This window comes from Salarias fasciatus, chromosome 7 (assembly GCF_902148845.1).
Source record: "Salarias fasciatus chromosome 7, fSalaFa1.1, whole genome shotgun sequence".
NCBI classification, from domain to species: Eukaryota; Metazoa; Chordata; class Actinopteri; order Blenniiformes; family Blenniidae; genus Salarias; species Salarias fasciatus.
In genome coordinates this window covers 20,193,396-20,217,083 of record NC_043751.1, presented here as the reverse complement: position 1 = coordinate 20,217,083, position 23,688 = coordinate 20,193,396, and the positions used below count along the sequence as shown (strand labels likewise).

Sequence of the window (23,688 nt, the reverse complement as noted above, 5' to 3'; positions counted from 1 at the left end):
CACACGACGGCACTCCAAACACTGGATGCGAGGAAGGCGTTGAATGGCATGTACATTTTTATTGTTATTTCTCATATTAACAGTTAACTTTGTGGCTTTTTTTCTTGCGGACACTCTTCATAAACCATTTAACGCTAAAGCAGACAGTTTCTTTTATTGGCTCTTTACGTCGCCGAGTGCTATTTTAGCCGAATAACGTTAGCTCCTTTCTCCTCACGTCGTTATTGATGTTTGTACAGTTTGCAACACAAATACAGACACAAAGTAACACTGAATGTACAACTAGGCTTACAAACAAATACATTCCATACAACGGTAATCAATGATCCTGATCGGGACAGTTGTTTTAATGTTTGATTCAGTTCAGTGTACAGTACTTCATACTAATGTGTGAACAGTATTTATTAACTAACCAATCATAAATACAAATATAAACATGTATACTTATATGATCGATCTTTTAGTTACCCATAAAGTCATGGTAAAATATAATGGTATCTTTATAAATGCATAGCTGTGTTAACATTAGGTCAGTGAAATTGCATAATTGTTTTTTTGAGATAACTCCTCTGTGTGTATTTTACATTATTTGATTTAAATAAACATGCAGATGAGACAAATTGAGGTTCCTCAGGCCGATTACTTCCACATCAGGGAACTTTGGACATATAAACTAAGTCATTTTTAGTATTCTAATCTAGTGAGAACATTTGGCTGGTTTATGTCTGAATGTTTTATATCACCCTGTTTTTGATAATAGGAAAGCATTTCAGAAGTATTTTTCTGAGCCAGACCATAGAATAAAGCACATCACAGGTGTGTGAAGAGACAATAACATTCTGTATAATTTATTTAATTTTTAAAGCAGAGGGGTCTTGCACAGGTTGGAAGTGATGTCTATTTGTAATTAAAATCTGATTTTAAAAACAATAATTCCATTAATTTGTGAGGTGAAACTTGTATGTGAGTGACAGCACTCTTAAAAGCACTTGATCTCGCTTTGTTGTGCCAATGCAAAACACAGGTGTGTGACATTGCTTGTCTTTCCAAGTTGAGTTTATGTGAGAAAGCACATCCACATTTTTTTCCCCCTAATTGATCTAGAGAACACTGCTGGCATATGCACATCTGATAATCCTACATTTCTTTCTTGTCCTTCAGAAGAAGCACTTTGGAGGACAGTTTCGGTGCACTGTGATATTGGGGATCTACCTAAACAAGAACCATGCCTACCGTGGTCTTAATGGACGTATCCCTGTCCATGACACGGCCAGTCTGTCTGGATGGCAGCGAGGAGTTTCAGAGGAAGAACCTCGCTGTCCACGGCCTCAACATGTTGTTTGAACATATGGCCTCAAACTATCGCTTGGAGTTCACAGCACTGATGGCTTTCTCTTCCCTCTGGGAGCTCCTGGTGCCTTTCACCAGGGACTACAATGCATTGCAGGTAAATAGAACTTATTATTACATTTATCCTTGAAGAATTTAGTCAGTATGTTTCAAGAGGGACTGACAAACATTTAATTAATGTTTTTTTTTTCTGTCTGCAGGAGGCCCTTAGCAGATTGGAAGACTACGACAAGACTTGTGTTGAATCAGCACTTAATGGTGTCAATAATGTCGTACAGCAGGAGTGGGGAAGTGCATGTCCCTGTCAGGTATTTTAAAACTATTCAGTCACTTCATTGGGATTGTATCAATAATTGTTGAAGCTGATATTGATGAATCATTTTCTTCCAGTGGTTTCAGCTCTCTGTGTGTATTTGTCACATGTCTTTTAGTTGGTGCTCGTCACTGATGGATCTCTGGGTATAGGAAAGGGCTCCCTCAGACACTCGCTCCAAACACTGAAGCAGCGTGGAGAAGACAAGAAGTTTCCTCTGCCTTTTCCTTTCCCAACCAAGTTGTTCATCATGTGTGTAGCCAATGCAGAGGAGGTACGAAATCATGTTCTTTGATACCAGCTGCTCACTGACCGAATTTTCACTGACTTTAAAACAATAATTTCCATAAAACAATGCAAAGGAGGCCTTCTGCTTGTGTGTTATATTTTACAAATTTTGGAAAGCTATTTCTGTCAGCAGTAAAGAGACTGAATGTGGAGACAAAGCCTTATTTTCTACTACCCCCTGGCCTTTTTTTTTTTCCATCAGTTATCCCTCCGCCGCCTGAGTGAATTATAGTTTGGTGCACCAGGGACAAGGGTGTTTTTGTTAGACCTGCGGTCTGGTGAGGAGCAGTTTCCACTGAACCAGCTTCTGTTGTTGCCGACGACGCTGTGCAGAGGGCAACTACAGACCTGTCTTCCCTGTAACCGTCACAAGAATGTGCAGCTCTGTGTTCACCACAGCGCCGGCCCACCTGAGCAGCATGAGTCACTCTTTGGAGCGCTGCCTCCCACACACATATCTATCTCTGTGTTAAAAAGAAAACAACACAAAACAGGAGTTTCCTGTTGTTGTTGAAAGATTGTAGCCTTTTCAGGAAGTAGAGTCCGTTTTGGCTTTTTTTTTTTTTTTTTGCTCGCATTGGTGCATGTCGAGTCCAGCCACAAAACCGATGCGCACTTATAAGTACACAGCTTTCAGGTCAACCACCGGACTGATTTGTGTTGATCTGAATTTTCCTGAAGAAGGTTTTTGCAGTACGAGACAGAAAACTCTCTGCTTCTGTCCTTTGTCATCCCAAATACCCCCAACAAAATTAGGCATCAGTGATCTTCACAAACCCATTTTTATTCACAATAAAATACATGAAATATATCAGATGTTCAATTTGTTTTAATAATATTAATAATAAAAATATTGTATGTTTGCAGCTTCAGGCGACCGACGCCATGGACAACTTAGAGGAGCTGCTTCGCCTCAGCGGAGGGGACGGACAGATCTTCACTGTGGACGGACCTCTTTGCATGAAGAGCGTACAGGGCATGTTTGGGTACGATTGCAAACGAGGAGAAAGTTGTGTATGAAGGAAACACTTCAGTAAGAAATGCTCCATTTGTCTTTCTGTGGCTGCAGACGGCTGATTGATTTTGCATACTCGCCGTTCCACGCTGTTCTGCACTGTGGCAATCTGTCGTCAGACGTCCAGGTGTTCCCCCGCCCCGAGCCCGTCGTGGTGGACGACGAGGTGGAGCCCATGCCACAAACCGTCAGCACAGGTACCCAACCTGCTCTAGACTTCACCATTAGAGTTTAAAGTAAGAGGTTACTTGCCGCGCTCGTCGTGATTCTGCTCTGTGCTTTGCAGATTTGGAAATTGTGGGTTTCCTAGAAATTGCCGACATCTCTAGTCCACCTGTTATATCCAGACACCTGGTTCTTCCTATTGCAGTAAACAAAGGTTGGTTTGATGTTTTTAATCCTGTAGACAAATCACTTTTGCACATAAATACACATATATAAATTTGTACTGATTTTCAGAAGCTTCAGGCCAGAGTTACGGTACAATATTTTCAAAGAAGACTATCAAAAAGAGAGGAGCAGTAACTTTCTCACAGTGCAGCGTGACATGAACATCAGCATTTAGTGTGACCACAGAAGAATTGATGTAGCAAGTCTGTTGAAAACACCGTTAGAAAAACTAAGCATAGATTATTTGTGGATGTAGGTTGCCTCAAATTCTTTTTTCTTTATATAATCCCAAGCAGTCTCCTTTTTGTTGAGATTAGGATTCTTTAGGAACCAGATTATCACTTCCAGGACTCCTAAATCATATTTACACTCTAAAATGGTTCTCAGTGTAATTCTGTAAGCAATCTGATGTTTCAACATGATATTTTCACCTGATTTCAGACGTGGACGAGGTCGGGGCCGGTGCCACAGATGAGCTTGAGGAGGAACCCTCCGCAAGTCAGATGGCAGGAAAAAGTCCCAACTTTTGTGTCTTACTGCATGGAAGTCTGAAGGTGGAGGGCATGGTGGCGCTGGTTCAGCTGGGGTCAGATGTTGATCGCATTCACTCAATCATCAACTGTTGTTATATTTCATTGGTAAATGTCTTTAATGTAGTTTGTTCCTCTGTTCGCCAGGCCAGAGTGGTTCGGTATGCTGTACGCTCAGGCAGACAGCAAAAAGAAATCCAACCTGATGATGTCTCTGTTTGAGCCTGGTCCGGAGCCTCTGCCCTGGCTGGGGAAGATCTCACACCTGGGGCCAATCTCAGGTAACTTTTCTCTTCACCGCCGTGTCCATGTCAGCCTTCAAAATAAACTCAACTGAAACCTATTTCCATATTCACAATAATCTGTTAAAGAAGATTCTCTTCTTCCTTAACCTGTCACACACTGACCCACAAATGGCTGCATGAGTGCCAAGGACTCTGTTTGTGTTTGTGTGTGTGTACTCAATACAGCAGTTAATGATTGAGCCAGCTTTCTTATGACTGCTTTGATTGTGATGGCTTGATTCAGCCGATTCACCGATGTGTCACGCGAACTCTCACCTATTTCAGAAGCTGCTGAAAACCCGTACGGAGAGGACGACAGTAAGAGTCCTTTCCCCGTGACGCCGCAGGCCAAACGGAGTTACGCCCAGAACGTCACGGTGTGGATTAAAGCCAGCGGGCTGCAGGTGAGGTCAAATACACTGTATAAAGCCACCGTCGTTTGGTGATCCCCAGAGATCAGACGCCACATTTTGACAAATACGAAAAAAGGGAAAATGAGATCCTTTGGAGTATTTTGAGTCAAGTCGCTTAAAAATCATAAAAAATAAATAAATTGACAGCTTGTATGCCTTTCACAACATACCCCCAATGTATCTGCTGTCACTTTTCTCATGGGTACTCTGATTAAAAAAAGGTGCCACATTTCATATATATTTTATTTTGAAATTAAGAGAAGCTTTTAACATCCATATTTATGTCAATATAAGATAAGAGCAGACTTTGTTGATCCCACATATTAAAACACAAAATATCAAACTGATTATTTATTTACACAAATTCTAAAAAGTACAAGTAGCTGCTATTTCAATGTGTCACCCAAGTTTTTTCTGTTCTTCTGCAAATATCATGAGCTCAAAAATGAGAACGTTACTGATTATGAGTTGAAGCGAAACGTGTCAAGAGGAACGCTCCACTAAGAAAAGACGGTCAAATATGTTGGTTTTCCAAGTTATTCTGAACAGGTTGAATACATTTAGAGCACAAATATTTAATCACTGGGTGGCATCAATGAACTCAATTCAATTATGTAGTTCATGTAGTACGGAGCCCTCAGAATCATTTATCAATGTTTCATACCATGTTCTTTGGTTTGAAGTTTGTTTTGCTAGATTTTCTCCACTATTAGAAGAGATTGACCAGGTTGAGACAAAAACAAATTGCTTTTGAGCGAGTCCTGTTCCGTCAGTGAATACTTGTGGCAACTGAGCTTCTAACTAATCTGATTAGGAGTGTTATTTGATGAAATCGGGTGTGGCTAAAAGGAAAATGTGTGAATGTTAGCGGAAATATCTTTATGATGTGAGAATATTTTCACTGATAGTCTAATCTCATCAGCACAACAAACCGGCCTCTTCATCTTTCACTTCCTCGCAGTGAGACTTTAAAGCTTTTGACATTTCTGTCATATTGGCTGCTGTAATGAAGACAATCTGGCTGTTGGAGATTATTTTATATTTCTTTCTGACATCCAGCGTGTCAAAATAAAATTTGGACTCCTCAAACAAGCTGAACTGCATCATTCAGCATGATTTAATCCGCATTCCCTGTGTAATGTGAATGTACCGCAGTGTGACACAGACACTCTCGCACTGAATGTTAAGAGCTTTCAGAAACAGCGTCAGCTTGAAACGTTTCACTATTCTTTAAATGAACATGTGCAATCAAGATTTTACAATATTTCATCTGCAGTTGTCATTAACTTAGATGTTTTCATGCTGTTATTGTACAGACTGATGTCCAGAAGATCCTGAGAAATGCAAGGAAACTTCCTGATAAAACTCAGACTTTCTACAAGGTGAGTTGAGCCAGAAAGGGTCAAAAACGGGAGTGAAACTGGCACTTTACCAGGACTTCATTAATGTCCCGCTTCGTGCCCTTGGATGTGTTCAGGAGCTGAACCGCCTGCGGAAAGCCGCCTTGGCCTTCGGCTTCTGGGAGCTCCTGAAGGGCGTGGCCGAGCTCCTGGAGAGAGAGTGCACCCTGCTGCCAGACTCGGCCCACCCCGACGCCGCCTTCCAGCTCACCCACGCCGCACAGCAGCTCAAGCTGGCCAGCACCGGCGACTCCCAGTACGCCGCTTTTGATCACAACATCGTTCCCATGCACACCGACTTCTCCAGCTGAGCCACTTCCCAATTAGAACTGAAACACGGACGCCTGAGCGGAACAGCATCTGAAGTATTTCACGTGTTGTTTGAAGAACTCAAAGGGACTCGTCATTTTTTTGTGAAAATGAGATGAAAATGTTAACATGTATATATATTTTAGTTTTTTTTTTTTTTTTTTTTTTTTTTTACATGTCTTTGTAGGAATTTTCCAGAAACAGACCACATTAAAACTTCATTTTTATTCAGGGTTGAATAACTGCCACACGTACAGAAAACGCTGGAAGTTACTGTTCAGGTTCTCTTTCAAAATGACTGCAACTCTCAGAATATTAACATGATTTAGCGGTCGCCGGCATGTTTTTCCCCTGAGCTTTGTAGGACGGATGCATCGGAAATAACAACTTATTCATAATAATTAATTAAGGTTGATTTCTTCACATGATATCACAACTGCAGTGTGTTCTTATCAGTGCTGGTTACAGTCGAAAACACCACTGGGTTGAAAAAAAACGGATCAAACAAACACGAAGCGCAGTAAAATGGAGGATACCTAATCCTGATGCTCTATAAGAGTTCTGAAGTCTGTCTGATTTTAGAGAAACTGTTCAGTGAGTGCGATCATAATCACATAAGCAATGATGTAATGCTGTTAAAACCTCAACACAAAGGAAATTAGTTTGACGCCACTAAAAAAGGAAAAGAAGTAAACTAAATGTCTGAAGCTCGATTTTTAACAACAGAGATCAATTAACTATTTTCAGAAATGAGCAGGCAGCAGAGGTGTCAGAAGAACGTTATTGTCAATTTGCCTTCCTCTTTTTGGTGCTGAGGCGCTTCTGCCTCTGCTTGTAGAGGTGCCGCATGTTAAAATAAAGTCCTAAAAAAAATAAGGGGAAACAGGCAGATTAACACCAGAACGAAAACCTTGACTTCAGACTGTAAAACATGTTGACAGATTATGATTTTGGGACTTACCCACAAACATGACGGCAACATAGGGGTACAAGAGGCAGGAGAAGCTGAGAGACGTGCCGATTGCTTCTGGCAGAGGAATGCTGAAGAGTCGGGTTTCGTCGAAGATGGGAATGGATTGTATCACTCCAGCAACTACGATAGGCGATGAGACTCTTTTCAGTATTTGCACTGAAGAAATGTAAATGTTTCACAAAGTGATCAATCTTACGTTCAGATAAAACCCCTAACGGATACAGTGGTATCCAGATGCTGTACCGCAGCCAGGTTAGAGGTTTCCAGTCTACATTGATGCAGCCCAGCATGTAAAATGGGTACCTGAGAAAGCAGCAACACGTTGGAATTGAGCATCATTATACTGCCCAATAACTTGAAGGTTATTAAAGAGCCGACACTTCTTAACTTAAAGTCTGTTGTACAGCAGGAATTCCTGCTGACAAATTGTAAAACGTAGTATATAATTGTTTCTTTTAAAGTCAAAATTGCCAAAATCAGTTTGTAAAACTTCTCAACTTTAAGAGGTTAATTTCAGGGTAAATGCAGGCCACTAAATTTGGTCACTGTTAGGGTTTCATCTTTTCTTTTTAACAAAATCAATTGAAAGTATTACAGACAAGAAATTTGCTTAAAAAGTGTCAGTTTTTTTTTTTTTTTTTGTTTTTTTAGAAGACACAGCCTTGACAATAATAAACTTGATTGTTAACAGGAAAACCAAGTGAACGTGTACTTGCCTAACAAGCTCAATAAAACTCCACAAGTAGAAAACAAAGAAGACGACAGGCTGGCGGTGCATTTGCTCCAGGCTACCAAAAATGATGAAAAGGAAGAAATTCCTTCCAAGCACCTGGTGCATGAACAAAGGTGACAGAAGCGCTCGTCATGAACACGATAAGACGGCATTAGCGGAAAGAAATGTTATCTGTCTGCGATGCTGAACACAAACTGAAATAACATACCTGTCCAACAGTTGGACCAATGGGTGAGTGGACGATGCCCAAAGCGACGTTGAGAATTTCCACAAATGAAAGAGCCTGGCAGAAGTACATCACGTCCGACATTGTGTGAAATGTGTCGTAGAAGGAATCTGAAACGAGACCAGGTTTCGGTGATTCGGCTGATCCATCGATACAAATATGACATCCAACTAAAAAAAAAAGCTGTAAAAATGTGCCGATTCTCTCACCTTTTCCAAAGATGACAAGACGCACTGTCATGTTGATGAACATCCATGAATAACCAAGAAACTGGACCAGGTTGTAAACAAACAAATACCCTGTTTTCAAGCTGATAAAACCTGAAATGTTCAAAGAAAATGCTAAACAGAAAGCAGCAGATCCAGTTAGTAGAAAACATTCAAGTTCATAAATATTTATAAACAGACTCTGTTTTTGACATTTCAGCTCGCCAACGATATGAGAAACACCATCTTTTTAGAAAATACCAAAACTAACTGGACAAACTGAGGTGGTCAGAAGTCAAACTTCCTTAAAATGCCATGTGGTGAAGTGGCAGCAGTGGCCTGGAGGTTAGAGAAGCAGACCTGGGATCTGCGGTTTGAATCCTACACCACATTTTAAATCTATTGTGATGTAAAGAGCAGACATGTTGAAAATACTCACCTTCTTCTTCTTTACGCCTCGCAGCCTTGAGCCTGTTCTTTCTCTCCTCCTTGTTAGAAGAAACCCCCACATTGTTAGATTTCTTCAGTTTAGGCATCCTTCCAGGTCACTGTCTTGTCTACAGCACTGTCACTCTGGCGCTATCTTGCAATAAACAAGTGAAATTTCAAAGCCCCGTTCAATAAAAAACAAATTGCCCCAACTTTTGTCACCTACGAGCTTGCTGTCCCTTTCTTTTGATCTGAACCAAACTGCTGCCCAAGAAATTCTGTTTCCGAATGTATCAATTCAACTTTGCTCCTTTTCTTATCTTGATCGCTCTTCCTGCAATCAAGGGAGTTCAACAACTGTGCCCTCAATAAAAATGCAAAGGCAGCTCTGACGATGTTTCTCTCACACACACACCATTATTAGCTATGAAAATGGCAATCAAATCTGACATTGTGTGTGGCGCTGTATTGATGTAACAACACGAACTTAACCACACCTTTTCCCGGATCTCCATCTCAGCATCTGACTCCTCCAGCCAGCGGTCGAAGTCGGGCGATAAGAAGACAGGTCTACGCTCCTGCAGCGTCAGTCTTTCCCACCAGCCCCATTGCTCTTTCTTCACGGTAATGTTCACCTGTCGCTGCGTGGACTTGTGACTCACCTGGAAACGCATTAATGACATTTTTCCAAATACATCTGATGGAAAGTGAGAAGTCGAGGATGGACGACTTTAAAAATGTTTCACCATCAAGTGATCCGTTTCAAGGACTAGCGATAAGTACAAGTGTTTCTGGTGAAAAGTAAATTATTAAGACAAACTAAATGAAAAACACACCTTTGTCTTCACCGGTAAAAGAAATGCCAAGTTGAACTCGTATTCATTCTGTCCCTTTGCACCATTACCCTGAGCTGCACACAAGATAAAAGACAAAAAATGCCACAAAATATGTATTTTAAAATGGTTTTGTTCCAGCAAGCGAATGTGAAATCAGTGAATGTGTATTACCTGCAAAGTGGAGGACATTTTCATGTACATGGATGCTAATGTTCTGGGGAAGAAAAAAAATATATATGGAAAATTAAAGCTGTGCAGGATGAGAACAACAAAATGATACGAGGAGGGGGAAAATGAAGGACAGCGCAGATCCTCACTCCAACTGAAAGATCAGTAAAGAAGATAATACACTTAATGTCACTGTACAACAGCTGCAATCCTCAAGCTTTAATATCTGGAGTTGGAGGTATCAGAGGTTGTAAAATCTAAAAACTCTCCTTCTGCTAGTTTTTCATCTCTGATTTGAGTCTTTATACTGAACATTGTTGCAATAGTCTCACAAAATGTATCTTTTAGATTTAAAATGAAATTCAGTGTTTTAACAAAACAAAACTCAATACCAGACAGAGTATTTATTTTACTTTGAAACATTTTGAGGTGAATGGGCCATCATGCACCGGTATGCTATACTAAACTATGCTGTTCAAAGAAATCTGATTACCAGATCTGGTCAGACAACATGCAGCCAGGAGTCTGGTAGTACTCCACCTGATCCTCATCCTTGCCCCACCTGTACATGCCTGCTCTTTCCCCTGATAACGTGTTTGTCACTAACCTACTACCTACTAATACTATCCTCAAACAGTCGTTACTCATTCACAACACTAATAAAATATTTGGTCAGGTCAATGTCGACAGATAGTGAGGGGCCTGAGCAGGGAGCTGTGTTATTATGAGCCACGCTTCAGAGAATTTCCTTAATTATTAGCGCACGATATAGCTGCACATCAGAGAAGTGTTTACAGCAGCCTGCAGCATTCATTTGCGATTTAGTTAGACGTCCGTAGTGTAAAATGAGTTTGCGAGGCAATGCTGTGCTGAATTACTGTCACAGCAGGTTAACTAACTCACCCGAGCGTCCGTCAGCTCTATTCGTAGGTAAACTTCTTCGTGCCGCTGAGCCCAGTAAACGAGGGGAGTAAGCGGCATGGCGACGCTTTGTTTTCAGAAATTTGAGAGATACTTCAGGCCAGTGTAACACTATCAGAGGTCTCCTCCGGTCACGTTAGTTGTCCCGCAAAAGGCTTCCGCAAATACCCAGAATATTCTCCATGCGTGCATGCGTCCGAATCTGCTTGCGTCATGACGTAGTTGTGCTGTCCCCCGCTGATTGGTCCGTGGTGAATGTTTACGGAAGTGGCAGTGGCTGTCCGACAGCACGGCGGGCGGCAGCTCGTTGAGCGCGTAGCTCAGAACAGAGTGAATATGCAGACAGACGGAGACGTTTCTTGTTTAAAATCTGACTTGCTGAAGCCCCCTGGAACATTTTGTGTGCTCGTTGGTGTTACAGGAAGCGTCGCAGCTTTAAAACTGCCTCTGCTGGTGTCACAGCTTCTTCAGCTCCCCGGGGTGAGCTGCTTTTTTACATGTGTGACTCTGTTATTGACATTCATGCCTTCATGGTTTATATTTCACTGCTTCTAAACATGCCATCGTCCGCACAAACACACATTTGCCGCAAGGTGGAGATGTTAGGCAACTCCATGCCCAGTTAATTTCAATATCAAGAAGAGCTGGTGAAAATGAGCAACGTGACCATATTTTACCCTTTAGTTCACTCATTGTGTTCATCAACCCTCGGTTTAAATAGTCAGTTACTATAAATCTATAGCTAACACCAACACATAGACGAGTCAGTTTTTTGTCAAAATATTTATGGTAGTGACTCTTAAAAATTACATCAATCTTATGGCAGTTGTCCTAATTTGGTTATAAAAAACGAGATAAAAATTATTGCGATTAATGAAGTAACCATTAAATACAAATCTGAAAAGGAACAACGAATCAGGCAACACATTCGACATTTTTTTGTCATCACTGTAGAGAATAGCATATGACACCTGTTGTATCTCATAGGGGTAGTGTTTTTTTATCTGTTAGAACTCTATAAACATTTGTTGATGACATCACTGTTTTAATTCTGAACTCTGACGTATCTTATCTGATGTTATCTGTTTCATCTCTGTCACTGATTGTTGAAGTATATTTTATCATTTTGAGGCTCTGAATTGACCTCATTGATCTAAATAGCCTTTATGTTTGGCTTGATAGTTTTCTGTTGAGCTCAAACAAACATGCTCTCAATTTGGCAAAAATAACACATTTTAATGTATATATATGAAACAACCAGCCAGTTCCTCATTTCTTTATTCTCTGATTTCAAAAATAGTTTTTGATTCCATCTGTATATATATATATATCTTAATACCATTACTCAGCATCTAGTAAATTGACTTTTTGACCTAAGTATTTTAAGAAAACAGTTTCACACAGCTAGGCAGACCTTTGATTGCTTGCTATTTATATTTTATATCAACGAAAATGAATATAACAACAAGACAGTACAGAGGACAAGACATGGAAAATACTAAGCTTGTATTTTTAATATGAGAAATATTAAAAAATATATTTGGGGAGAAAATTGGGGCTGTATTTAGGGGAATCTGTTACATTCTGAAGTTTATTATTCAAAGCTGATACTTCAACTTTATTTAGACACATTTAGTGCATTAGACACAATTATCTAACAAGAAGTAGTTCTTCTGAGTTGGTGGGAGCAAGCGAACAACAAAATCTACTTTTTGGATGTTAAAGAATCAGAGCATTCAGCAGTCACAACAATTAAAAACGCCACCATAAAAACGTTGTGCATGAACATTTACAGGTGCTTTTTTGTTTTATTTTTTAAGTACTGTTACCAAAGTAACAAGGTGCTTGTAAATGTCTTTATCCCGTTTTATGGTTTAGGTGGACGTGAGAGTGGTCACCACAGAGCATGCCAAGCACTTCTACAACCCCGCAGAGATATCAGTCAAAATCTACAGTGACAAAGACGAGTGGGAGGTAACTTTAAACGTGATTAATTTTTCATTCATTTATCGCAGGTGTTGCTGTGAATATATTAACTCTTTTTTTTAAGTTTTCAACAGCTGACATGTGGATCCCTTCAAACCTTATGTGATAGAATTTCAACATGTGAAATAAATATTGCCATGATTTTTCAATCAAAAAAATTGTTGAGTTGAAGAATTTTTGCTAGTGAAAAAGAAGGCTAAGTGCCAGAAGAGACTGCGATTTTTCAACATAAAGTGTCCCACATTCTAGGCAATAAGTGAAAGAGCAAGTGACTTATTAATTTTTACCCCACTGCTTCTCCTCTATAGCTGTGGACTCAGAGATCAGACCCTGTGCTGCACATTGAACTGAGACGGTGGGCAGACTTATTTGTCATCGCCCCTCTTGATGCCAACACTCTGGGAAAGATTGCTAGTGGCATTTGTGACAATTTATTGGTGAGAACATGTGATGGAAAGAAATTGTTTATCATTTAATTTATATGCTACCATTTCCAGATACATTTGTGTTTAAATCTTACAGACGTGTGTGGTGAGAGCCTGGGATACCAGTCGACCTCTCCTCTTTTGCCCCGCCATGAATACTGCTATGTGGCTGCATCCTATTACAGCCCAGCAGGTGTCCAGGCTCAAGGAGTTTGGATATGTGGAAATACCCTGTATCGCTAAGAAGCTAGTGTGTGGAGATGAAGGTTGGTTGTCATATCAGGGAAGCTGATGTTCATTAATTTCCACATATACAGACTAAAACTATAGTTTTAGTTTTCAGTTTCAACTATATGCCATTTTATAGATACATCAAAAGAAATGAAATATTGACTTCATTTAAATTGTGATTGAGCCATTTGAACTCACTTTGCTTGATCGATCACCCTCACTTGTTCTCTAATTATCAAGTCAGAAGTCAGACACCAGTGGTGAAGACTTGTCATGCAACATGCTCTCACACCCATCAAAACAACTTGGCGTTTAATATTTTGCCCAAGGCCACGTCAACAATTGGACGGGGCAGGATGAGGAATCTAACCGACAAACAATGGATTGGAAATCAACCCGGCTCGGTCAGCTCAGCCCTGCCCAAATAAAGAGGCGTGAAATGTTTTAATCAAGCTGATTCACAAATAAAACTATCCAAAGTATAGTTCTTAAAATTTCACAGACACTGTCAGGAAAGGTTTAGCTCCCATAGACCACTGGAGATTTTTCATCCTCTCCTTCGAAAACTGTGTAAAACTCAATGAGTCAAGGGCCTTAAATCAGCTCCTGGCATCAGACTCACGTCTGTGGATGTAACTTTCCTGAAAGAACAAAATAAACCATTTCTTTCATCTCTAGCAGTCATCTGGCACCGCGCACGAACTCTTTTAACACCTAAAGTTAATTTTTTAATGGTTAGTGACTAATCCAGCCAGTTAAAGGAAAACTGGTTTAGCTGGTGAGAAAAGCAAGCAGAATCATTTTCTCTGCAGTTAAACTTGTTTATGTAATACTATTGTTCACATGAGCGATGATTCATTTTTCTATTTCGAAATGATTCAGTGGCTTTTAACTCGTCTTTTCACCAGGTAAAGGTGCCATGGCAGAAGTGTCGACTATTGTCGGCGTTGTCGAGCAGTACCTTCAGAAACCAGAAGAGTCGTGTGAGGAAACATGACTGGCGTCATGCTTGAAATTCCAGCTGACACCGATAACCAATAAAAAATCAACACGGTGACGACTCTCTCTTCAAGCTGTTATCTGCTTTTCCGGTTAAAACACGCCCGTGGAAAACGGTTGCTCATTTTACGTGATAAGTGTTATTAGGAGCGCATGTGTGTGATGACTATCATTTCCCAGCATTGTCATCTTTGTTTGTTCACAGCACAAAGACTTGAACAACCCCAAATAAATTTGAAACACTTCAACCACTATTATGAACAGCCTATTGTTTGGTCGTTAATGATATATTCAGTGTGCTGTGTGTATGTGATTGTGTTTTAAATCTCATAATGGTTGATCGTCTATTCACCTTAATGGCCAGTGTGCATATGAGGTTAAATTTGACACACCTCATTATTCTTCATCGTTCCACCTTGATATGTGAGAATCTTGAGTTGTGGTTTGATCTGGGATGTTTTATCCTGTCACTTTACCACTGATTGCCTACAGCTCTTAATCCTGTGCAGAGCCAATCTCAGTTTACTGTGCAGGACACACCGGGATGCCAGTCCATCACAGGCTTCCTGACGCTGTCACAACGTATTGCCAAGTCAGCTTTAGGGGCTCGTATCATGTAAATCCCAGCCCAAAGGCATAAACCTGACTTCTCATAAAATTCTGGGCAATTTGAACAAATTGCTATTTGGGTAATCAGTTAAAGATATAGTGGACGATTTTCTCGAAAGAGTCGAAGCCAAACGTTTGTTACTCGCTTTTTGAAAAACGCGCATGCGCCAGACCATCCTACCTGCTCTGCTGCTCCTACGAGCGCGTTTGACGGCGTTACGCAAGCATTTCTTCAGCGTGATTGAAATGTCAGAGGACCAATAGTTGACACTCGCATCACGCCGTTCATTGGCTAAAACATCGTCCATTATACCTTTAAGCATCAGACACTCCAAATCCCACTTCACTGCATATAATATTGCATATGTGAATGACTGGGAAATGGGACTTTTTCCCACTTCTCAGTGGAAAAAAATCCTTCTGAAGTATGTCTAACTGGGAAATTTGAGAAGTTTGGCAGCAATTACAGATGCCAATATGACATCTATCAATATGATGGCATTTGAGAAGTAGCATCTCTTCATGATGATCTCTGGAATAAAATCTCACTACAGTGCTGAAAAAAAAATGTCTTGTTAACTATGAAAAAAGCAGAATTATGTGAATGTAAGTTACATCTAGAGAGCATGTTCAGTTTGCAAGCATAAATGAATCCATGTTTTCATTTGCTTCAGAGATGAGAACATCATTTGCCTTTTCTCTTCAGATTTCCATGCGACAAAGATGTTGGCTGTTTCTTGTTGCCTTGTGGATGCTCCCAAAGGGTGAATCAGACTTTTCCCAATGGTAAAATCCTAGCTACAAAAATCCACCATTAACTCTCCGTCATGTGGTTCTTCAATTTGTGCCCTGACAATGTTAATAACTTGTATCGGTTCCATCTTGGAGATCACAAACTTCTTCTTCTTTTTTTGTGTTGCATCCCATATTGTTGCTCTGCAAAGATTTAGAGGACATCCAATGGGGCCTCTCCCATATAATATCAAAAATTAATTTTGGGGACTTGCTAAACTGCTTTTTGGGTGTTCCCAAACTTCTCTTGTTTTTCTCAAAAATTTAGGAGAGATTTCTAAGTGATATCAGATATTTTCAGCAGACATTATCAATTTAAAATATATATGTATTATACAGTTTGTAGATATGTGTACAGATATGTGATATGTCACAAAAGATCATGCTGGCTTTCCTGCACCAACAAACAGCCATTTAATAAAATATGAATGTCTGAGACTCTAAACCATTCTGCACGATTCCCAAATAATTTTTTGTGTTGAAAAACTCTCACCGTTTTGGTTAAAAATGGCTACTCTGCCTCAAAGCAGAGAGAGTAGCCTCAAGTAATTAAGGTCACAAGTGAAGAAGCCCAGTCCTCCTTTGCTTTAAGACATGTTTATCTTACTCTAAATCCTCCATGTTTTCACAAAAGGAAGTGTGTCAGCCTGGGCTGTGTTCAGATAAAAAAATCGACGAGGGGATTGTAAATCAACCCTGACAACTGTGTGTATATATCAGTGGGCTGGAATATGTGGTTAGAAAAAAGGGGGTGGCTATCTCGAAGATCTTTCTTTGTTGCAGAGTCACTGTGATGAACAGGCCGATCTGGATTATGTGCTTTATTAATCATTAAGATCTTCTGTTTTAAACACCTCTGAATTTTTTCTTTTGTTAAAATGTTTTTCTTCGAGCCATTCTCTTCAGAGGTTTGATAGCATACTTGAAGCCCAAGTCATCACACACACCTTAGATGAGTCATTCGTTTTATTTCCTGCTCTCGAACACTCACCAGTGTCTTACTGTCACCAATTCCCAGTAAGATATCTCTTCCATGTGAGCAGCCGCGTACCGGACACACACAGACACACATGCTGCTTGTGTGCTTTCCTGTGCTGTGCAAATAGGCATTTCCATCCATGTTTCTGTGTGTTCCCACTAAATCCTGTAGAGCTGGATGAAATTTGGCTTGCAAATAACTGGGGGCTTTGTTACTGTTGAGCCGTCAGGTTGAGGTCGTGGCACATGGAGCTGTGTGAATGGCTGCCGAAATGAAAAGCATCCCTGAGCCATAACCTGTCCTGCTGCTATTGGCTCCATTCTGTTAATGAAACCACAGCAACATTACATCAGCCAAACTGACAAGGGGAGTGTCTTGTGGCCTTGGACAGCAGTGTGGAGGAGTTTTGCAGGCTGCAGGTGTGTTTAATGGGAATGAATGCCGCGTTCTCACAGCCGGGAGCAAATCCTGAAAATGTCTGATAAGCAGTAGGAAATTCTCTGAGGTGTGCTCTTGAAGACAAAGCATACATGCCTTCTTTCCATGCGGTGCAGGATTTGCTTATCAAACCAGTATTCCAAATAGTGCAATCAAACTAAAGCCTCTTTGTTTGGGATATGCAAGACCGCAAAAATAAAAGTTGAAGCTGGTGTCTGACTTCATTTTTACAGGAGAATCCACACTGAGGTGTGCAAAGTCACTGCATGAGGACGTCATGTTTTATTGTTTTATTTTATATGACGACGATTGTCAGCTAAGGTGTAATTTGCACGAGTTAAGCTTCCATTAAAAGAAGTTGCTGATCGTGTTTTGTCTGTGTAATTATTGTACAAACAAAGCTTTAACGAAGAGCACAAAGACCCAGGTCCTGGGAACAATACCTGCTCACCTGCAATCAAGAACAGTGTCAACTTTAAATGTGCAAAATGAATGCTACTAATGCATCCAGGGTGAGACTGAGTCTATACTCCAATTTTTCTATTTTTTCTTCATATAAATAATGTCATATGTGTGTTTTGAACATTTGAATGAAGTTTTTTAATTGCTTATCATGACTTACCTTTCTTATTTCCTTACTCATATTTCAGTTCCTTTTTTTAGATGTTAATGATCCATGTCAGTGTCTCTACTGCTCCCTTTGCATGCATTGTTCTTTCTTGTCTGGAATTTACTGTTTCCTTATTCTTATTTGTTTTGTTTTATTATCACTGTGTTGATAAAGTCTGCAGCATAAAGATTGCTTGACTCATTTTAATGCCGGGGTATATACCACACTAAGCATCCATATCCTGCATGTGTGCCCAATAAAAATAGAAAGGCAATGAGAAGACCTAATCCCAGTACAACAGCTGATTTAGCGAAACATTTCGAACACATAGTTAGAATTTAATCTATTGTGTTTGCAGGTGCAGTACAGTGAAGATAAGGCAAGTTCATCTGGGTCATATCCCTCATGATGCTGTCTATAAGAGGAAACTTTAATGGATGTTTCTCAGAAACTGTGTGATAAGTCACATATAAGAAGTGCGGTTTTGTATAAACAAATAGGTCTACGTCAATGTTTCAATACGTGTGCGTGCTCAGAGCGTCTGATGCAACTTGAGCGGTCTCCAGGCTCAACGTGTTGGTTCCGGTCCTCTGGAGATGTTCAAGAGTGTTTCATCAGATGTCGTACCCTCAGAGATCAGCTGCTCTGTGTCACCGCCATTCTCATTATCGACTCTGAGGCGTTTATAAGTGGTAAACATCTAATGGATTCACACAGGGCTGAATAGCTATTAACGTGCTACGTCTTGGTTTCGTCCTGACATTTGAATGTCCTTGACATACTTTTTTTAATGTATTACACATGCAGGCAATCACACTTTATTTCTTTCCCATTTAAAAAAAATGTGTAAAGGTACAGAATTAAAAAGAAGATTGTGATTTTTGAGTGTCTGTTGAATACATAACATTCACAATAAAAAAAAGACGGCAAACTAAAATGTATGTGACATTGACCTGGTGCATTTTGTAGTAATCTAATGTGCATTTTCTGAATGTGAAGTGGTATGAGCTGACTATCAAATGAAATATACAATTTGAACTAAATTTGATTGTCAGATACACTAACAAACACAAAAAGTCAAATTGAATAAATGACTTTGATACGTTAAGCAATATCTACATGTCATATAATATCATACATTCAATTTAGAATCCACACTGATAATTGAAGAATAAGATGAACGTTTCTTCAGAGCTCTCTGTTGATCTTATATCTCATGTATATCTGAAATATTTGTCAGAGATTATGTATTATGCTTAGAGATTATGACAGGTGTATTCAATAGAAGGAATGCACCAAAGAAAAGGGTTCTCAAAACTCTTTTCCCAGTCAGTAAATCAGTACAAGTTCAGTTCAAAGAAGCCTCAATCAAGCTCTTTTATTTAATCGTTCATAGATCCAGAAATCTTTAACAGTTTTTTGGGGGAGAATCCAGTCCTATTTGAGTTTTTTTTAAACCATTTTCTTCTGTTTATGCTGAATAAAGCTGCACCACCTCTCTCCCACTTGAAGATGCACATCACTTTTTGTTTGAGGATCTGTCTTGTCCCTTGACGCCGTGTGTTGGTTAGCCTCGAGCCGTAACGCCATGGTAACTGGAAGTGTGGGACGTGTGAGAAATCTCCAAAGGGATTTAAAAAAAAAAAAGAAAAACCTGCCTGTTCCCCTCAATCACCCCCCCCCCCCCCCCCCCACGCCCCCACCCCTCGACAACTTGCACCTCTTTACCTGCGAGGACCCCCAGGACCGCTGGAAGTCACCAACTTGTCTAGACTAAACTGCGGCAGCCTCGGGGGACCCGCAAATTAGCCTCCAGCTCTCAGGTGAAAACGGGAGCGACATGATGCAAGCGCAACAAGACATGGAGTCATTCAGAGAGTGAATCAACACAGAGTGGAAGAATTTGGTTTTCTGATAAAGCATCTCACTGTAATCATTCACCAGGCAGCTGAATCAAACATTGCCACCGCTGCGTGTCCACCGCTTTTCTTCTGTTGCAACCCCGTAGCTCTGTTGCATGCCATGACACATGCACGGAGCCGTTTAAAGGTAAACTGCACAGCGTGATTAATGGTAAGAAGTAAAACTGTGTCTCGGAGGTAAAGGCTGACCTGGTTTTAACTTTGCTCAGCCGAAGTAAACCATTAACCACATGAGGATGAGGTCAGCACACTGTAATTCTGTACTATAAAGCCTCTTTCACAGCATTTTCTGCTCATGTTTGGGTTGGTTTACAATGCTGAGGGACTTCAACTTTCCTCCACTGCCTGTTTTTCTCTGTGCTATGATTAAATCAGCCTTTAAACCAAAGGAACAACTGAAGAGTTGGTGCTGTCAGAAGGATGCTATTGAACTGATGTTTGCGTTGTTGATAATCTGAGAGAGATCAATCCCAACTCACAGGACTCCTCGCTGTCTTTTGTTCTTGGCCCAAATGAACACTCAACTAAAACTGACATAGTTGGGAATGAAATGTGAGGTGACAAACAGGGCCAGCGGTTAATAAATTAACTACAAGCAGCATAAAATCGAACAGGGATAAAATACTATTCCTTGTGTAAATGTCTTTCCTGAATGGGTTAAAGTTATGTTGGGAAACATGAGAGTCTTTTGAGAGCAAATGATACAATTCTGAACTATAAAAACTCAACATTTCAAACATCTGGCAACAAAACTCTGATAATTTTAGCTTTATTGTACTTGATCTTTTATTTTTTTTCACAGTACAGTGTTGTATTTGCTACTTTTTTGTGTTCCAATTTGTATTTTCATATTCTGTTCTGCCAAAACACCACCTTCAGACAGAATGGAACATAATCCATCATACAGTGAACATCTCTGTATAAACACAATAAAGGCTTTATTTGACTAAAACTCATGGCGATCACTTTTCTTTTCCATCATTTGATTTCAATATGAATCCACAGAAATACATAAACAATATCATCGCTTGATGTCATATAAGCTCTTGTTTCATCAGCCTCAGCTGATGGGAACATGCCCGGTTTTCAACGTGTGTTTGCTGTGTATGTTCAGCTGGTCTTATCTACCTGACCTCATATGACCACTGCTTTTACTTTTAAACAAGATTATAGATATTATTTTGACCAACAAATACTTCATATCATAGCTATTGTACTACGTATCACATGATTTTTGCTGATTTTTTAAAAAATTATTATGTTTTTATTTTAAAACATAATACAGATTTGTGTGAAAAGAGGGGAAACGCTCATGACTTTTATTCATTCGATGTTTTTTTTTTTTTGACAAAGAACACTATGGGAGTATAAATGTTTACATTTCCCAACCACCTTCAGTACTCATCCACTTTGGGTCACTGGATGCTGGGATCAATCCATCAATCCAATAATTTCCATCTCCATATTATGCACGTGTAGGTACAATTACACACATATATGAGAAATTTTGTTGTATCCTGTGTGAACAAGACTTGTTATGTGTAGCGAAAAAAAAACAAACATTTTAAATGTATGCATTTTACTTTCCTTTTAAAAAAAAAAATCAAGAGGCATTCTGGGTAATTATGACATATGACTATGTCTGTTGCAAAGAGTTTGGAAATCCGGAAAAGGGCAAAGAAGACCAGAAGAGGTCAAAAGGAAGGATACTATTAGAAACAGCTGAGAAACCGAAAAGGAACCCCAGGAGACACGATTATTTATGATAGAATGTTGCGTAGTCAAAAAGAAACCTGGGATTCATCTGAGCTTTGAGGGAGGATCCTCAGAAAATGTACTGAAGAGCCGTATTGAGAATGAGTCCTTGTGTCAGTCTCTTAGACTGTCAACCTGTACGGCGTGCTTTAGCATTAAAGCTCTACGCTGCATCCTGATTCCATCTCCCTGTCTGCGTTCTTCCAGAAGAAGCCGAGAGTTGCTTTAGTTAAGATTTTAATTAATATGTGTCTGTGGGATTTTCTACATTGCAACTGGCTTTGGACGCCTTTTCGACAAAAACCACGACAGGAGTCAGAATGAGTCTCTCCCTGAATCAGAGCTCAAAACTCCCTTATATAGGCTTGTCGTTCAATATTTATGAGACCCTCCCAAAACATATGGTTTCTATCAGTAACGGGACCCCACTTCTCCATTCAGAGAGGCACCAATTTCATCAATTCCCAAGTGTCGGGGCCTCTGCTGCATCAACATTCCACAACCATTTAAAGAGCAACATATGTTTTTATGTGCGACACTACAACATGCTAGGAGTGTAAATGTTCTGCAAAACACACATTTCTGATTGTCTTCAATTCCATTCAGTTTCAGGTCGCAGGGTGCTGGGGTCAGTCGCTGCAGACGATGGGGTCAAGACAGGGTCACCGATTAACCTCAAGCGCATGTTTTTGGAAAGGGGGAAGAATCCGAAGCTTCCAGGTTAAAACACAGGCCGTCATGCTGAGGGAGAAAATGCAAACGCTACACAGAAAGGCTTGAAGTCCTCACATCTGAAGATGTTTAGTTTCTAGACACCGGTGATGTGCAGATGATGAAGGAACAGATTAACAACAGATTAAAATCGGCTTCAGCATTTCATTGCCTGATCATACAACAATACATGGAATCTATTATCCAGCTGGGAGCTGTGTGTCTCGACGAGCCTGGCAGGACTCAGAGAGAGGCAGAGCCCCAAACTGTGTTTGACTCATTGATTCTGATTTAAGGACTGCAAAGTCTCTTTTAAGAAAATTATCAATTGATTGGAACACAATGAAGGCTTTTATGAGGGTTCTTATCTGGTTTTCCGAAGGATAACAGTCATAGAGCCGTAGAACCGGGACGTCCTGACCCACCGCTGCCTTGTCTCATTATCTTCTTTGAGAGGAACATCTTCTTCTGTGATTGTGATATTACTTAGATTATATCGTGTTTCTGATTTTGTGCTATTTAGTATTATTAGTTGTTAATTAATATGAATGTCCTAACAGGTTACAAGTTCTAAATCTTTATGGATGGTACGCCTCCCTGCCTAACAAATTGTCGATCTCTGACTCATTTTCATACCACGCGTCCATCTTCTCCATCTCCTAACTCCTCACCCTGTGGGGGAGAGGCTGATGACCCTGCTCTGCCACTTTTAACCTTGTTACGATCCTGATGGCTGTTTGAGATCTATGATAAAATAAATTATTTTTATGTGCTGGTGCACGTCTGATCAGAGACAGAGTCTCTGGGACTCCTTCAAGAGCCCAGACACCACATAAACTGTTGAGACAACACTTCCATTCTGGGAAGGCGTCTACTTTCAAATCATTTATCAATTTTATGTGTGCTTGTGACAAGACATAGGTTGTCACGAGAGAGCTTGTGTATTGCTTTTTAAGCAAGACAGACAAAGCAGGATATGTTGTGTGTTATGAGCAGAATAAGGTAATATAGTTACGCACCCACATATGTGATGGGAGCGTGACATTTCATGAAGCGCGAGCCTGCTGAATGCGCCACAGGAAGTCACGTGACCAGCTGTGGTCATCCGATTTGATCTGAAAGTTTCACTCTCAGTGAGCTGATACAAGTGACGGAACTTCTCTCTTTCTCTCCATTTGCACAACTTTCTTCATGAATAACTTCCCCTACTCATTTAAGTATCCCCGTCCTGACCATAGCCTCGCGTGATGCATCTGCAGTAGTTCAGAAGCTGTCACGCGCTGCGGAGAGCCGTCAGAGTCCCCCAGCCCCCCACGCGCGCCTTCACGACCCCTCCTGACAAACCTATCGCCTCCCCTGCAGATTGACAGGGCATTTCCGCTCTCAAAGACTGAGAAAACTGCGGCTTTCAGAACAACAGGCGCGAACTGAGACGCGTCTTTAATTT

General features: G+C 40.3%; 3 protein-coding genes across 4 annotated transcripts; 2 read left to right on the top strand and 1 right to left on the bottom strand.

Annotated features, from left to right (window-relative positions):
• Nucleotides 1–2: 2 nt before the first annotated feature.
• ints14 (integrator complex subunit 14) lies at nucleotides 3–8,443 on the top strand. The gene is made up of 12 exons (XM_030097279.1): nucleotides 3–46; nucleotides 1,162–1,447; nucleotides 1,551–1,658; nucleotides 1,782–1,937; nucleotides 2,819–2,937; nucleotides 3,021–3,163; nucleotides 3,253–3,345; nucleotides 3,798–3,942; nucleotides 4,034–4,167; nucleotides 4,456–4,574; nucleotides 5,900–5,965; nucleotides 6,061–8,443. Exons 2-12 carry the CDS (start codon nucleotides 1,226–1,228, stop codon nucleotides 6,292–6,294), a joined length of 1,539 nt encoding a protein of 512 aa, XP_029953139.1. The 5' UTR covers nucleotides 3–46; nucleotides 1,162–1,225; the 3' UTR covers nucleotides 6,295–8,443.
• On the bottom strand, nucleotides 6,445–10,965 carry hacd3 (3-hydroxyacyl-CoA dehydratase 3). Of its 2 annotated transcripts, XM_030097282.1 has the most exons (11): nucleotides 10,767–10,965; nucleotides 9,867–9,909; nucleotides 9,696–9,769; nucleotides 9,357–9,521; nucleotides 8,870–8,918; nucleotides 8,434–8,544; nucleotides 8,207–8,334; nucleotides 7,982–8,094; nucleotides 7,462–7,568; nucleotides 7,254–7,385; nucleotides 6,445–7,155 (listed from the first exon to the last, which is right to left on the bottom strand). In XM_030097282.1, exons 1-11 carry the CDS (start codon nucleotides 10,842–10,844, stop codon nucleotides 7,079–7,081), a joined length of 1,077 nt encoding a protein of 358 aa, XP_029953142.1. In that variant the 5' UTR covers nucleotides 10,845–10,965; the 3' UTR covers nucleotides 6,445–7,078. The 2 variants fall into 2 exon arrangements, with proteins under 2 accessions (XP_029953142.1, XP_029953140.1); XM_030097280.1 differs by having other exon boundaries at nucleotides 7,254–7,568.
• A 106-nt stretch (nucleotides 10,966–11,071) lies between these two features.
• On the top strand, nucleotides 11,072–15,200 carry ppcdc (phosphopantothenoylcysteine decarboxylase). The gene is made up of 5 exons (XM_030096131.1): nucleotides 11,072–11,264; nucleotides 12,663–12,758; nucleotides 13,079–13,207; nucleotides 13,293–13,461; nucleotides 14,335–15,200. The coding sequence occupies exons 1-5, from the start codon at nucleotides 11,121–11,123 to the stop codon at nucleotides 14,421–14,423; spliced, it is 627 nt and encodes a 208-aa protein (XP_029951991.1). The 5' UTR covers nucleotides 11,072–11,120; the 3' UTR covers nucleotides 14,424–15,200.
• Nucleotides 15,201–23,688: the final 8,488 nt, after the last annotated feature.